The sequence below is a fragment of the Staurois parvus genome, unplaced genomic scaffold, assembly GCF_062004578.1.
Source record: "Staurois parvus isolate SC_StPar_1 unplaced genomic scaffold, SC_StPar_1.0 ptg000696l, whole genome shotgun sequence".
Taxonomy (NCBI): domain Eukaryota; kingdom Metazoa; phylum Chordata; class Amphibia; order Anura; family Ranidae; genus Staurois; species Staurois parvus.
The window spans coordinates 1,433,440-1,448,635 of NW_028318492.1; the positions used below are offsets into that span (position 1 = coordinate 1,433,440).

General features: G+C 40.9%; 1 protein-coding gene across 1 annotated transcript in view; it reads left to right on the forward strand.

Moving 5' to 3' along the window:
• The window catches only part of IMPG2 (interphotoreceptor matrix proteoglycan 2), an 83,368-nt gene that overhangs the window by 25,162 nt on the left and 43,010 nt on the right, over positions 1-15,196 (forward strand). The window contains exons 3-5 of the mRNA XM_089652903.1: positions 8,423-8,589; positions 13,920-13,951; positions 14,401-14,424. Coding sequence (XP_089509029.1) covers positions 8,423-8,589; positions 13,920-13,951; positions 14,401-14,424 — 223 coding nt within the window. The remainder of the gene's footprint in view (positions 1-8,422; positions 8,590-13,919; positions 13,952-14,400; positions 14,425-15,196) is intronic.

Genomic DNA, 15,196 nt, shown 5'->3' on the forward strand with positions numbered 1-15,196 from the left:
TAACTGCAGCAGAAAAAAATCAGCTAACCTACCTTATCAGCCAGAGCTGTACTATGTGGCAGAACTGCCTAAATCCCAGGACTGGATGGACAGAAATACAAGTCCATTGGCAGGAAAAACAGCTACCATATGTATTTCAGCTATGAATTTAGTTGTTTTCCTGGAGTTCAGCCATAGATTATTTAAAGTGATTGTAAAGGCTCAGATAAAAAATAAAAAACATGTCATACTTACCTGCTCTGTGCATGGGTTTTGCAGAGAAGCCCTGATCCCCCTCACCTTGGATCCCCCACCAGTGCTCCTGGCTCCTCCCCCCTGCTGAGTGCCCCCAGAGCAAGCTGCTTGCTATGGGGGGTCTTGTACTTGCTCGCTCCCAAGCTGCCTCTGTGTGTTTATAGACATTCAACCCCATCCCCGGCTCCTTCCTCACTGGCTGTGATTGTTTTGGAGTATGCATTCATCTGAGCTGCATGCCGGCTGTGGATGTCAAAATATGACAGCTGTGCAGAAAAGGCTGCATGGCCCTAAACGTACATTGTCTGTCTCATTTATAATATATATACGGTAGCTGATTGCTGGAGTTCAGCTTTAAAATGAATCTTTCCTGTCAGTAATAAGAGGCTAGCCATTGGTGACCTCTTTCTGATGATAGTTGCCTGTTTGTTTTGCTGATCCTACAGTGCTTGATTAAGCTTTGTGGAGGCCCCTAGGCAGTCAGAACCTTGGGGCCCCCATCGCAGGTTTCTGGAGGTTTCTTGTGTGTGAGCTGTCATGGGATAACATTGAACTAAGTAGTGTGCACGTCAACAGCTAGATGGAGAAGACCACCCCTTCTGTATATCACATGTATGTAGGCTGCACCAACATTTTTTACAAACTGACTGCTGAAAGAAGATGAGCTTTTAAAACTGTGATGTCAACCTGATATCTATGGTTTATTTACTTTAAGTTGCTATTGTTTATACATTAATACAGTATTTTCTCTATGGAGTCTTTATTGTAAAATGTTCGTTTCTTTGAGTTGATTAATTTTTCTTTTTGTGAACAATTTAAAAAATCCTCATTGTAATTCTCTTTCAAGATTACATCAATATAATTTTGATCTGTTGTTGTGGGGCTCTTATGCCGGTGCCTACTCTGCCTATTTGGTAATCTGGCACTGTGACCCTATAAATTCAGTAAGTCACTAACCTTGGACAAGTATTCTTATCAGGGAAGTCAGTATAAAGTCAGAAGTCATTTTTTAGCACATTTGTTTTGGATAAGCCCCCCTTGCCCTGCAAGTATTAACTGCTTGTTAAATATAGGGGTAGCGGTCCCCCAATATCTTTAGCAGTCACACCCTCACATCATAATGTACGATGTAAGGCCAATAGTCCTACATTGCACGTGAGGACAGTGAGAGCTCTCCCACAACCCAGAGCATTAGAGAGAAGAGAACAGCTCTTCAGTTAATTTTTGCAAAGTGTGTGTGTGTGTGTGGGGGGGGCGCACTGCAAGGGTAATTTAAAAAAATAAATCACCAAGTTCGGCTTTAATTTTTCTTGTAACTTTTTCCAGAAGAAGGAAAGAACATTTATTGCTCCATATTACATTGTCACAGTGCAGCATTGTTTACTGGGAAAGCAATCAATATATGCTTGTAGAGAAGGACAGAGAGGGGTAGGGAGTTCTTAGTACAGCAGGGAAAAACCCAGGCAGGGCTGCTTGTGATTTCAATGTGTCAGGTCAGCTTTGTCAGCCAATAGCAGGGACTTTGGAAAACCCTAGGTTTCTGGCAGGCTTGCCAGGTATTTTTCTGTACTTGTGGCATTTGTAAATGGGTTCAAACATGGAAAAGTGTTGACACAAGTGCATGTATTGAAGTTTTTTTTGCACATACATACACTTTAAATATTTTGTACTAGGCTGTTTTCCGATAATAGTCTGTTTACTGAAGAATGTGTTAATCCATATGCTTGTTCTAGAAAGGTAGATGTTTCACCATAAAAAATAGCATAGCTGCCATTCCAGATGCATCACCTTGCAGCATAGACCATCACAATTTCCTTTAGTCTCAAAACTCGAGGGCCAAATTTTACAAAATAGCCAACTGCATTTTGATCTTAACTAGCCATGCAGGTCATCATGTTTGGTAAGGGGTTTACTACATTCATTATTTCATCATCAAGCACCCAAATATGCCTGATTACAATCAGGTCTATGACTTTCAGGGCTTGCTGCCCATAACAGTCTCATTGCAAATTTCCTTATGTCCTATGAGGTTAATTCATTTCAACACACTGCATTGGTGTGCACTTAAAAAAGTAGGACATTTTGCAAATTTAAGTAGCACTTTGTGTCTCACTGTAACTCATAGTAATGTGCTGCAATGCATAGAATTAAAAAAAAAAAAAGAAAAGAAAAGGAAAATAAATTGCACTGCACAACAGCACGTGTTCATACGGCACACCATCACACATGCATTGCTCGCTGTGGTGTGTGAAGGAACCTTCACTGTTATTCAGTACTGCTCTCTCCAGGCTGTTACTTAGCAATTTTCAAAAAGCTATCTGGCAAGAATGTTGTTTTTGTGTAATGTCATGTTTTCAAGCTTTCTTTAGCTTAAGGCTGACCATACCGTATACAGTTTTCTTGTACAATTTTCCTTTAAATTTACCAAAACCGTATAATCTGAGGTCAAACCTAAACATTTTCAATTTGTATACGATCCTGCAGGCCTTTGTACTATATAGTTGAAGGTAAATTTAAAAGAAATTTATCAAGAAAATTATATAATGTAAGACCAGCTTTGCTCTATTTATTTGTCTTTTCAATAGAATAACTTTTGTTTCCCTTGGTTTCTTAACTGATCTTTTTTTTAATAGTATATTGTGTCATCATAAATGCATATATATTATTGCTTCTTTGTCGATGGGAATGTACCCCTTTATAGGATAATGATTAAACAAATTTCATGGGCATTTTCAGAATTATCAGTACAAGTAGGTCAGTATTATGTCATTGGCTCTAAAAGTAGTCAGATCATTTGCTGGTAAACCTGGCCAGCACAGCTTAGAGGGAGGCTAAATATCTTTGCCAGCCCTCCAATCACAGTGAAAGCTCACTCTGTGTGGGGACAAGACACTGTAAAGCTGACTATATATTTTTTTCAGTTCAGCAGGTTGAAATTAAAAAAAAAACTTAAAAATCCCTGTATCAGCATACCTGATGTTGATGCAGGGCTCTCTCCTGCTGTTCTATTGTATTCTGATAGCAGGGACTCCACCCCACCCTGTTAGAATACACAGTTCAGCACTTGCAGTCATTGGCTATGAGAGCTGATCGAATGCTGGTTCCTCAGCATGAACATTTGATAGAAGCCAGTCGTCAGACTGGCTTCTGTTTAACAGACAGCGGTATACATGGACTAAACTGCTGAACCTGTCAAATTTCAGTTCGTGTGTACCAAGTTTAGGAGTGTCCAGAAATGTTTAGACCCAACCTTGACCCATTCTTCTTAGGAACATCTAAAAGGTAAGAAATATATATGTTTTTATATTTTTTAGCTTTGCAATGGGAATAGGAATACGTAACAAATATATAGTGGGGGTTTCTAAAATTTGACTGCAAAATGGAAATACCCATTAAATCTCTTAGAAGAATCAGTTGGAAATATTCTCTGTAGTTTAGGGAAAGCTAGTTGTTGAATATTGTAAAAGGAAATAACTAAAAAATAACCACCAAATCAATTGTTGGGATAGTCTAGGAGCAATCTGTCAAAACATGTCATTCATTTGCTATAGCAAATGGCAATATCATATTCAAAAGTGAAACATCCAAGTGAAAACACACCCTAGAGTTCATTATGGGTCTTATGGGTAGCAAGCTGTATTCTGTTATACGTTAATTTTTGTAAAAAGTAAACTCACCAAAAGAAAAAATTTGGAGAACACTGTCAACTAAGTAGGGTTGTAACTTTACCGTTGTCAGGCTCAAATGGGGTGAGTTCACTTGTGTTTCTGGTGCTTTGGAGCATACCTGGGGGACCATGAATCATTGTTCTTATGGCTCTATCATCTTGGGATCTAGTGTTTTTCATAGCTATAGTTTTTGGTTTTGCATATACTTTATTTAGAGTAAATTTTTGGCTGCTCTGGAATTAATCCCATGCATGTTAACATGATGTGTATAAGGTTGAGCCACGGAGCCTACAGGGAAACTGCAACTTTTAGTTCAAAGATAGCTGGAGACCATATGTTCTCATTTTTTTAGTTCTATTCTTATGGAGTAGAGTATTCCCTTTATTAGAATTGGAATAGACTATGGATTTGAAGTTTTGACATGGGTTTCAAATATGTGCACATTAATTTTCACTATATTGTGGATATAAAGCCAGTAGACAGGTGCTGGGTACAGTGGTAATATTCATCCAATTATTTATTAAAAGGACTATTTTATATCATTCCCCCTTTACAAACACCACAGCAAAAGTCAGTAAGGTTGAATAAAGACACCAATCCATCCAGTTCAGCCTGAGTGTGTGTGTGTGCGTGTGTATGTACGTCACTGCCATGTTCAATATCCCTTTGTGTTCGCGTAGCAACACCTCTCAAGATTTTTTCATTTATCTACACTCCGCAATGACACAACCAACTGTGGAAGGGAGTTCCATTTTCTTACCACTTTACTGGTAAAGAACCCCCTACACTGCTTGAAGATTGGACCTCTTCTCGTCCAACTTAATTTTGCTACCATGTGTCTTCTTTAGAGACCTTTTAATGATTTATATTTTGTGATCATATCTCCTCTTAAGTGTCTCTTCTCCATGGAGAATTAGTTTAATGGTTGTAATCGATCCTCATAACTAAGCTCCTCCAGCCCCCTTAGTAGCTTTTTTTGCTATTCTCTGGACTCTCTCCAGTTTAAGTACACCCTTCCCGAGAATTTGTGACTAAAACTGGATGACATACTCAATATGTGGCCAAACCAAAGTTTTGTAAAGCGGTAGAATTATAAATTTCTCTCTTGAGTAAACACCTTTTTTAATGCTCAGTAAAAGTCAGCTTGCCATTGTATGCTATTGCTAAGTCTGTGATCTACAGTGACCCCCAAATCCTTTTCCATATTTGATTCCCCAGAGGTACTCCCACTAGCGTATAACTTGTATTCCTATATTTATTGACCTGCTTAGCTTTGTATCATCAGCAAACACTGAGATTGAACTATGTATTCCAACCTCTACATCGTTTATGAACAACTTAAACAGAATTGGTCCCAGGACAGAGCCCTGAGGCACACTGCTCACAATTCTAGACAATTCAGAATATATGCCATTTATCACCACCCTCTGGACACACAACTTCAACCAGTTTTCCATTCATGTACATACAATCTCATCAATGCCAAAAAACTTAAATGTAAATTGTAAATTAGCATTTATGGGTTACTGTATCAAACGACTTAGCAAAATCTAGATACACAACTTCCACAGACCTTCCTCTATTCAAATTACAGCTCACCTCCTCATAAAATGTTAAGAGGTTGGTTTGGCAAGAATGGTTCTTCATAAACCCATGTTGGTTACTACTAATAATACTATTCTCATCAGCAACTTCTTGGATATTGTCCTTTATCATTACTTCCAATAGTTTGCATACTATTGATATTAGGCTAACTGGTCTGTAGTTTCCCAGAATATATCTCAGCCCTTTTTAACTAGTTGCCGACCGCAGATAGCCGAATGACGGCTGCACTGCGGCCGGCCAGTTCTGAGTGGACGTCATATGACGTCCTCCCAGAACGCGCTCTCCTGCGCGCCCCAGGGGGCGCGCACCCGGCGATCTCCGTGATTGCTGTGTCCTACGGACACAGTTGATCACGTGATGTGGTAAAAGGCCAATCACAGCAGCCTTTTACCACGTGATCAGCGGTGTCCAATGACACGCTGATCAGAGGGAAATGCAAGTGCCGGTTCTCGGCTGCACTTTCCTCACGCTGTCAGATCGTGAGGAAAGTACTGCCGAGAACCGGCAGTTGTCAGAGCGGGGATCGGTACTGATGATCAGTGCCCTGATGATTGGTGCCCAGCAGTGCCGCCCGCAAGTTCCGCCCACCTGTGCCCAGCAGTGCACCCACCTGTGCCCAGAAGTGCCACCTACCTGTGCCCAGCAGTGCCACTCACCTGTGCCCACCAGTGCCACCCACCTGTGCCCACCCACCAGTGCAGCCCAGCAGTGCTGCCAGTCAGTGCCACCAGTCAGTGCCCAGGGGTTGTGCCAGTCAGTGCCACCAGTCAGTGCCCAGCAGTGATGCCAGTCAGTGCCGTCTATCAGTACCCATCATCAGTGTCACCTATCAGTGCCGCCTATCAGTGCTGCATATTAGTGCCGCCTATCCGTGCCACCTCATTAGTACTGCCTATCAGTGCCCTTTAGTGCTGCCTATCAGTGCCCATCAGTGCCGCCTATCGGTTCCCATCAGTGCTGCCTCATCAACGCACATCAGTGAAGGAGAAAAAATACCTGTTTGAAAAATGTTATAATAGAAACAAAGAAACTTTTTTTTTTTTTTCAAATTTTTTGCACTTTTTTTATTTATAGCGCAAAAAGTAAAGCGCCCAGTGGTGATTAAATACCACCAAAAGAACGCTCTATTTGTGAGAAAAAAATGATCAAAATTTCATATGGGTACAATGTTGCATGACCGCGCAATTGTCAATCAAAGTGTGGCAGCGCTGAAAGCTGAAAATTGGCCTGGTAAATAAGGGGGTATAAGTGCCTGGTAGGCAAGTGGTTAAATAACGGTACCACATTTGCTTTTTGCCAATCGCTAGTACCATTCCTGTCAGTAAGTTGTCTTTAAAAATCTGGAATAATGGTCTAGCTATCTCATACCTCTTTGAGAAGTCTTGGGTGAAAGCCATCTGGTCCTGGTAATTTGTTCACATTAAAGTGATGGTAAAGGTAGAAGATGTTTTACCTTAATGCATTTTCTGCATTATAGTAAAAAACTTTCTGTGTTGAGCTTACCCCCCAACCCCCCTAAATACTTACCTGAGCCTGATCCCAATACAGCACAGTGCCCAAGAGCAGTATTCCTCTCAGCTCTCTCTCTGCATTGGACACAGAGGCAAAGTTGGAGCCATTAGCTCCTGTTGTTGTCAATCACAGTGTGTGAGGAGGAAGTGGGGGTCGGGGCCTAGCTGTGCTGGGTGTGTCTATGGACATACAGAGTGTGGCTCAGGATTGAGCCCATATGAGTGCCCCCAAAGAACCCCAGAAGAGGAGGATTGGGGCTGCTCTGTGCTAAACCATTGCACAGAGCAGGAAAGCGTAACATGTTTGTTAAAAAATAAACTAGGTTTACAATCACTTTAATTTTTTCGAGCATTTTTTGAACACTGGATGTTGTCAGCCACAAGGGTATATTCAATAAAATGTTTTTACTTACTGTCTTGTTTATTATGCCCCTTCCTTTAATTCATAGAAACTGGAGAGAAGAATTTATTAATACAGTTTTCTTCTCCCTGTAGCTTGTGACCAATTTCTCCTGATCATCTTTTATGGAGCCAGTATGTTTTGACCTTGCCTTTTTACTATTAAAAACCCAAAAGAACACCTTTGGGATTAATTAGAGTGCAGACTGCGAGCTAGGCTTTCTCATCCCACATCAGTGCCTGACCTCACACATAAGCTTCTAAAAGAATGGTCAAACACTCCCACAGAAACATTCCTAAACCTTGTGGACAGCCTTCCCAGAAGAGTTGGAGCTGTTATAGCTGCAAAGGGTGGACCAACTCAATATTGAACCCTACAGACTAAGACTGGGATGCTATTAAAGTTTATGTGCATGTAAAAGCAGGCATCCCAATATTTTTGGGAATAAAGTGTATGTATTTAAAGCACTCCCACTTTTCTTCAGTGTTCTTTGTTGTAAGAATGTTATCCCATTTACTGTCATGTGGTATGGAATGCAGCTTATTAAAGTTGGATCTTTTTAAATTTAGTGTTCTTGTCCTACCTTTTGCATCTCCTTTTCCTATAATTTATGGCAAATGTAATTACTCTGTGATCACATTTTCCTAAGTTATCCCTTACTTCCACATCTACAATCAGCTCTGAGTTGTTTGTAATTAGTCAGTCCAGCAGAGCATTATTTCTAATATCCTTATATCCTGATCTCAGGATACCCTTGTATAATACACTATGAATTAGCCATAACACCAAAAAATACACTCATGTATTTTGGATTTTTTTGCATAAGAGTAAATAAAATACCATTGATCATAAAATGGAAGACACTATCATTCATTGTGTTGGCAGTTAACTAACACGCATCAGCCATGATGTGTTTGCTGTAAATATATATATATATATATATATGTATAAATTTTCATAACAAATTCTAACAAACATGCATTTGTTTTGATACATTGGAACAGTGTGCCAAGAAACTGTCTGGGAAGTCTTCAAGATCTTCTGGGACCGACTACCGGACCAAGCTGAATATCAGCACTGGATGCATCTATGTGAAGAGGGCACTATGCCAGTGTTTGTTATAGGGGAAAATTTCAGCAAGTCGGAAGACCATCACAAGTTGGTCAAACAGGTACACTATCGTAGTACACATACTTTTTTTTATCAAGTGGTTTAATAATATCCCCCTGTAGCAAACAGTATTAGCTTTCAATAGTTACCCTTCCTAGTAAATATAAAAAGTATACTTAGAACTCAAATTAGTACAATAAAAAACTGAGCTTACATACTTTATTATACTTCATCCTAATATGCATTATAAAGTTGTTGAGCCTGAAATTAGGACAAGGTAGGGGGCAGGGCAATGGTAAGGGCTAATAGTAGCAAGCAGAGTGTGCTTTACTGAAATGAAAGCAATGGCTTTACAGTGGTGTAAGCAGTGCCCATTGATAAACTTTGAGCTGACAGTGTTGAGTTTAAAAGTGAAAAGCCTGTAGGGCTCCTCATTCTAACCTTTTGTGTTCATCCTGCCTTCCGCTTCAGCTATTTGCACATCCCTCTAACTACCTGTGCCCTTTCCTAACCCTATGCAAGTTCTTAGGATCTCATCCTGCTACTCACCTCCATTTTGCACTCTACTTCAGCTCTCTACACTCCTAAGGAACCTGGGGGGCAGCCATATTCTTTTAAACATTTTGAAAGTACCTTCTCTAATTGAAGCAAACATTCAGCATGGAACATTTTCAAATCTTTTGACCGGCTAGAGGTTCTGGGGCAATGCTTATGTACTCTTACTGTACATGCCAGTGAGGAACAGGAGCTCTACAAGAAGTAAACACAGCCCAATCCTCTTCCAGGTCTCTCTTTCATCATGGCAGAGGAACTCCAGGTGGCCCGGAATCCCAGCTGATTAGCCAGAATCTCTGGAGAAATCTAGTGAGCTCCCAGCGACAGTGGGCAATCAAAAGTATGTGAAGTCACAACAATAGACAAACACAAGGTACTTAAACTGATAACACGCATAATTCTAATTTCTCGTGTCTTTATTGAATACATCCATTAAACATTCACAGTGCTAGAGGAAAAAGTAAGTGACCCCTTAGACTAATTACTTCAATGAAAGCTAATTGGAGTCAGTAGTTTGCACACCTGGAGTCCAATAGTGAAATGTAGGTGTGATTTAGAGCTACTTTGACTGATAAAAGACACTCAGACATTTTAAGATAACTGTTCATATGAAGCATCAGCTGATGTGAACCATGCCTCACAAAAAGGAGCTCTCTGAAGACATACAGTCAAGAGTAGTTGATCTACATAAGGTTGGAAAGGGATACAAAGCAATATTAAAGTGTTTAGGCATTCATCCGTTGACAGTTAGACAAATTGTCTACAAATGGAGACAGTTTAATACTGTAGCTATTCTTCCTAGAAGTGGATGCCCAGCCACAATAACTCCCAAAGCACAATGCAGTATCCTCAGTGAGGTAAAGAAGAACCCACAAGTAACAGTTAAAGGCTTGAAAACATCAGTGGAACTGGAAAACCTCTCTGTTTATGAGTCTACCATACATAAGTCTTTGAACAGGCAGGGTGTCCATGGCAGAACACCATGGGGGAAGCTGCTACTGTCCAAAAAACAATTGCTGCACACCTGAAGTTTATCAAAGAGCACCTTGGAAAACCACAGTGCTACTGGGAAAATGTTTTCAGGACTGATGGAACAAAATTTTAATTGTCCGTGAAGCACTACATCAACACTATGCATGGCACAAAAAGGGCACATCTTACCAAAACCAAAACATCATTGCAACGGTGAAGTCTAGTGGAGGGAACATCATGATTTGGCCTTGCTTTGCTACCTCAGGGCCTAGACCCCTTGCCATCATCGAGGAGAAAATTATTTCCCAAGTTTAGTAAAATATCCTACAGGATAATGTTACAGTGGCTGCCCATCAGCTGAAGCTTAGTAGAAGTTGGATGAAACAACAAGACAGTGACGAGCATTGAAGTAAATCCACCGCATCCTGGTTTAGAAAAAGAAAGTGCGCCTTCTGTAGTGGCCCAGTCAGAAACTGGACTTTAACCCCATAGAGATCATGTGGAATGACCTGAAGAGAGCTATCACCACCAAACATCCTACAAATGTGTCTGAGCTGAAGCAGTTTTGTAGATAAGAATGGTCAAAAATTCCTAGGTATGATCAAGAGCTACCCAAAACAAATTGCTGCCAAAGAAAGTTTGCCAGATATTAACACCAAGGGTTCCCTCCACCTTTTCCTCCAGCACTGTGAATGTTTAATGGTTGTGTTCAATAAAGACATGAGAGATTAGAATTGTTTGTGTATTATCAGTCTAAACACATTGTGTTTGTCTATTGTTGTGACTTGATGGCTATCAGATCACATACTGTATTCATGCAAATTACTGCAAAAAACAGTTAAATCTAAATCCGAAAGGGTTCATGTAATTCTTATTGCCACTGTTCTAATATTGATATACTGTATTTAAAATGATTATTGATCACATCTCAGAAGAACACAATTAAGGATGGGGCTAGACTATTTTCACTATTTTTCCCCCATCTAGCATAAATCCCTCCAATCCTACCTCCTAGCACAAATCCCCCTAAATCCCTCCTCCTAGCACGACCCCCTCCAAATTACCCTTCCCAGAACAAATCCTTTTTCCCCACCCTAATCCTCCCTCTTAGCACAAATCCCCCCTCCTAGCACAAATTCCCCTCCCCTCCTAGCACAACCCCTCCCAATACCCCCTCCTAGCACAAATCCCCTCCCATTCCCGCCAATCCACTCTCCTACCACAAATTCCCCCCAATCCCCCCCTCCTAGCACAACCCCCCCATCACCCCTCCTAGCACAAATCCCCCAAATCCTCCATCCTAGCACAACACCCTCTCCTAGCACAAATCCACCCCCAATCTCCCCTCTGAGTACTAATCCCCCCCATCCCCCTCCTAACATAAATCCTCCACATTCCCCCTCCTAACACAAATTCCCCCATTCCTCTCTCCAAACACAAATCCCCCATTATTTCCCCTAGCACCCCCCACCCCTGTCATCCCCTTTACCCTTCCTAGCCCAAATAGCTCCGTATAGTTCCCCGAGCCTGTAAGCTTCCCTTCTCCCCAAACTTACAGCCAGGTAAGCAGGTAGAGGTGCGGGTTGTGCTGTACTCCTGGAGCGATCCTCCATACAGCAGATAACACAGGATCGGTCTTGGATTGGGCTGTATGCAATTTGATTACCCTGCCCCCTATCTCCTCCAATGACCGCTCATCACTCAGCAGCAGGTAGCCAGGGTATGAATCAAACACTGAACATGCCAATGTAGGAGCGATCCTGTGTCATCTGCTTTATGGGGAATCACTCCACTGACCAAGACCTCTCCACTGGACAGAGACCGCAGCCTGCACCTTCCAGCTCTCTCCTATCATTTCTCCTAAGCAGGCTTTACTGCTCTATCCTTGTCACACCCGGAGTGTGCGGGGATGGGGGAAGGCACTCAAAGGCCAGGCACAGTGTCCATGGAAAGACTGGTGTTGGTGGGCAGAACTGAAATCTGTGGGGCGTAGTCACCCCAGCAACCCCCTAGATCCAGCCATGGAGGAGAGCAGGGAAACCAGCTGCTGTGGCTGCGCCTTAGGAGGCAGCGCACCCTAAGCTGCTGCCTAGTTTGACTAGTGGTGTCGCTGGCCCTGAACACAATTAATGTGAAAAATATCTAAATATTCTGGGATTGATTTAATAAAGTAGTAAAGACTGCCCACATCCTATGTTTTTAATTAACTCTGTAACTGGGCATTTACCCACTTAGTACTAGTTTATATTTGCCCCTCCATTACCAGGCTATTTTTCAGTTTTTAGTGCTATTATAGTTTGTCTGGCAATCACTCGGTCCTGCAACTCTCTACCCAAATGAATAGTATATTGTTTTGGGACAGATAGAGCTTTCTTTTGGTGGTATTAAAAGTTTGGAAAGAAAGGTTTTCCCTTAATTTCTGTTAGAAACATATAAAATAAAAATGCCCGTACAGTACAGACACCCTAAAATGACCCCGTTTTTGAAAGCAGACACTCTGAAGTGAACTCAGTTTTTGTCACAATTTTCTGGATATGGAGAAACATGCGGGTATTGAGGTGGTTATAACATAGAGCTTGGTAATAGCTCATCAGATGACAGCTTTAATATAAGGCACTACAGAGACAGGAAGGAGATGAGATGTACAATGGAATGTGAGTAACAAGGTTAAAAAAACTATTCCAGTGGCAACCAGAACTATTGCTCAGGCCTGGAAAAGTGCATCTGTTCCTTTTCAGGGGGTGCGGGACCAGATGATCACCTTAATGCTCAATGAACAGATGTCGAGTATTCGTAATGACTCCCAACCAACATTTATGTAAATGTGGGAGCCGTGGTTGACATATGCTTTTCCCATGCTCCCACCCGCTAGTCTGGGTTTAGGTTGTTGATCGGTATTGGTGTTCCCGGATCCCTGCTGTTGATCTTGTCTCCTCCTTCCTTTACTCTTCCTGTCTTTTTGCTTTTGACTGATTTTTGTGAGGCGGTTGATATCTACCTTTGGTTTGCTTTACTGCTGATATTACAACACTGTATCTTTATATTTTCTGTACCATTGATGGCCCCTGCTTGGGCGTGTATTTTACACTGTTGCCTATGGCATTTTTTCCCTTTGTATTTTATGTCCCATTGATAGCCCCTGCATGGGCATACCTTTTGCTTACATCTCTGTTTGTTTAAAATTAATAAAAACCATTGAAATACAAAAAAAACTATTCCAGAATAACATTTATAAAACCCCTTTGAATCTGCTGCCATCTTCACCCCATGATCCCTTTAATCATGTAATCCTCTTTCTTCCTTTACCTCTGTTGTGAAAGAAAGGGAAAGGATCTCAAATGTAAACACTGGAAGTGTTTACGTTTGTGGTCATTGTTATTGGACTTCACATTGATCACAAGGCACAGAGCCACGTTGATTGGCTCTGTACATTTTACTTGTGATCTGCACCATCTTAATGATAGCACAGTCGCAGGCATTGTGTGAATGGTGTAGTAGTAAACGAAGTGCCAATTTAAATGGTGCTCTATAACTACATGATCACCGCCCACCATTTTAAAACAAGTGAAATGTGCAGACTTTCACCTTTTTTCTGTGTTTATAATGCTGCTCAGGACTTGTTATTTTAGTACTTAGTAGCAAAGAAACCTGTGTGCTCATGTAGCCCTGTGAAATGTTTTTACTTTTATTATCATATGAAATTAGCAGTGCATTCTAATTGTCTGTGGATTAAAACAGCATTATTGCCAATGCAAAAATAATTTAGTACATTTTTGTATTGTGCTATAATTGTTTTGATACACATTCGCTCATGTTTATATTGTTAATAGGTCTTGAATGATTATTATTTTTATTTTCTTGCAGAAACTGGCTCTGACAAAGCATGCAGACAGCACGTAAGTTACAGTTAATAACATTTAACGAGTAAATGAACTTTTCCCTAAATAAGAGTACCACCACAGGGTTTATATCCTACTACTATATTTCCTCAGTGGTCCATGCTCTTAGTGTGCAGTGGAAGTATGTGGGTGAATGCTCATGGTTAATAGTGTCCAGTCTGGCACAGAGCCTGCATACATATTCCCACATAGGTTTAAGTGCCACTGTTGAGATACAGATTGGGAGGGTGTAGGCATTAGACAGTGTGAAGGGACCATGAATTATCCTGCAGAATGGGCATATAATTATATTTACTGTTTTGCTGGAAACTGAGGAACAGTTTCAAATCTGCTTATTTTGGTAAAAGTTCATTAATGATAAGTTTTCATTTACTAAACATTATCCGTTATTTAAACAACTTTCCATCCAATATTAGTTATTAATTATATATTTTTTATATTTTAAGTTCTTGCACTGACTGGACTTGTGGGTAAGTACTTAGCCTATCAATTAACTCAGCTCTGCAATCTTTTTGCTGTCAATTTGCAAAGGATAACTATGCACCAGTTATATTTTCGGTAAATCAGTTAGTTTTCAGAATTTTGATTTAAGGGAGGCATTTTCACCCTTTACTCTGGGTTTTGACCAGGGTCATATACAATAGCCATGTAGAGGGGATGGACTGACCATTTGGAAACTCGGGCACTGCCCGAGGGCCCGGGGTCAGTAGGGGGCCCCATAAGATGCCCCTGGTATCTTTTTTATAGGCTTTTTTGAGCTTGGGCAAGGACACAGGGGCCCCATGATCCCCTATTATACAGGGGCCCCATGAGTTGTCAGTCCGCCCCTGGCCATGTATACATGATGTATACTGGATCATGTTTCCATGGACCAACACTGCACTGGCATAGATTTTGTATTTAGATTTTTGTGTCTATTGACCTCCTCGGTTATTAACTCCAAATGCTTCTGTGTTGGTAAAGTACTATAGTGTATTTTAAGTGCGCAGATTTTTAAAGTTAATATTGATAATGTAATTTTTTTATTTGAAACAACTGAGCTCAAGAATGCAGGAAAAAGTGGATCTGCAAGGAAGGTACTCATCTGTCCTGCAATCTGCCCTTCCTTTGCTTTCTTTAATGGCATGCAGTGTAGGATGCCTGTTCCTTCATTGTGCACTGTGGTTCTTTCCACCGGTCCCACTAGTGAAGATCAGAGGAATGGGCATTGGAACAATTTAGTATCAAACGTTTTCTTTTGTT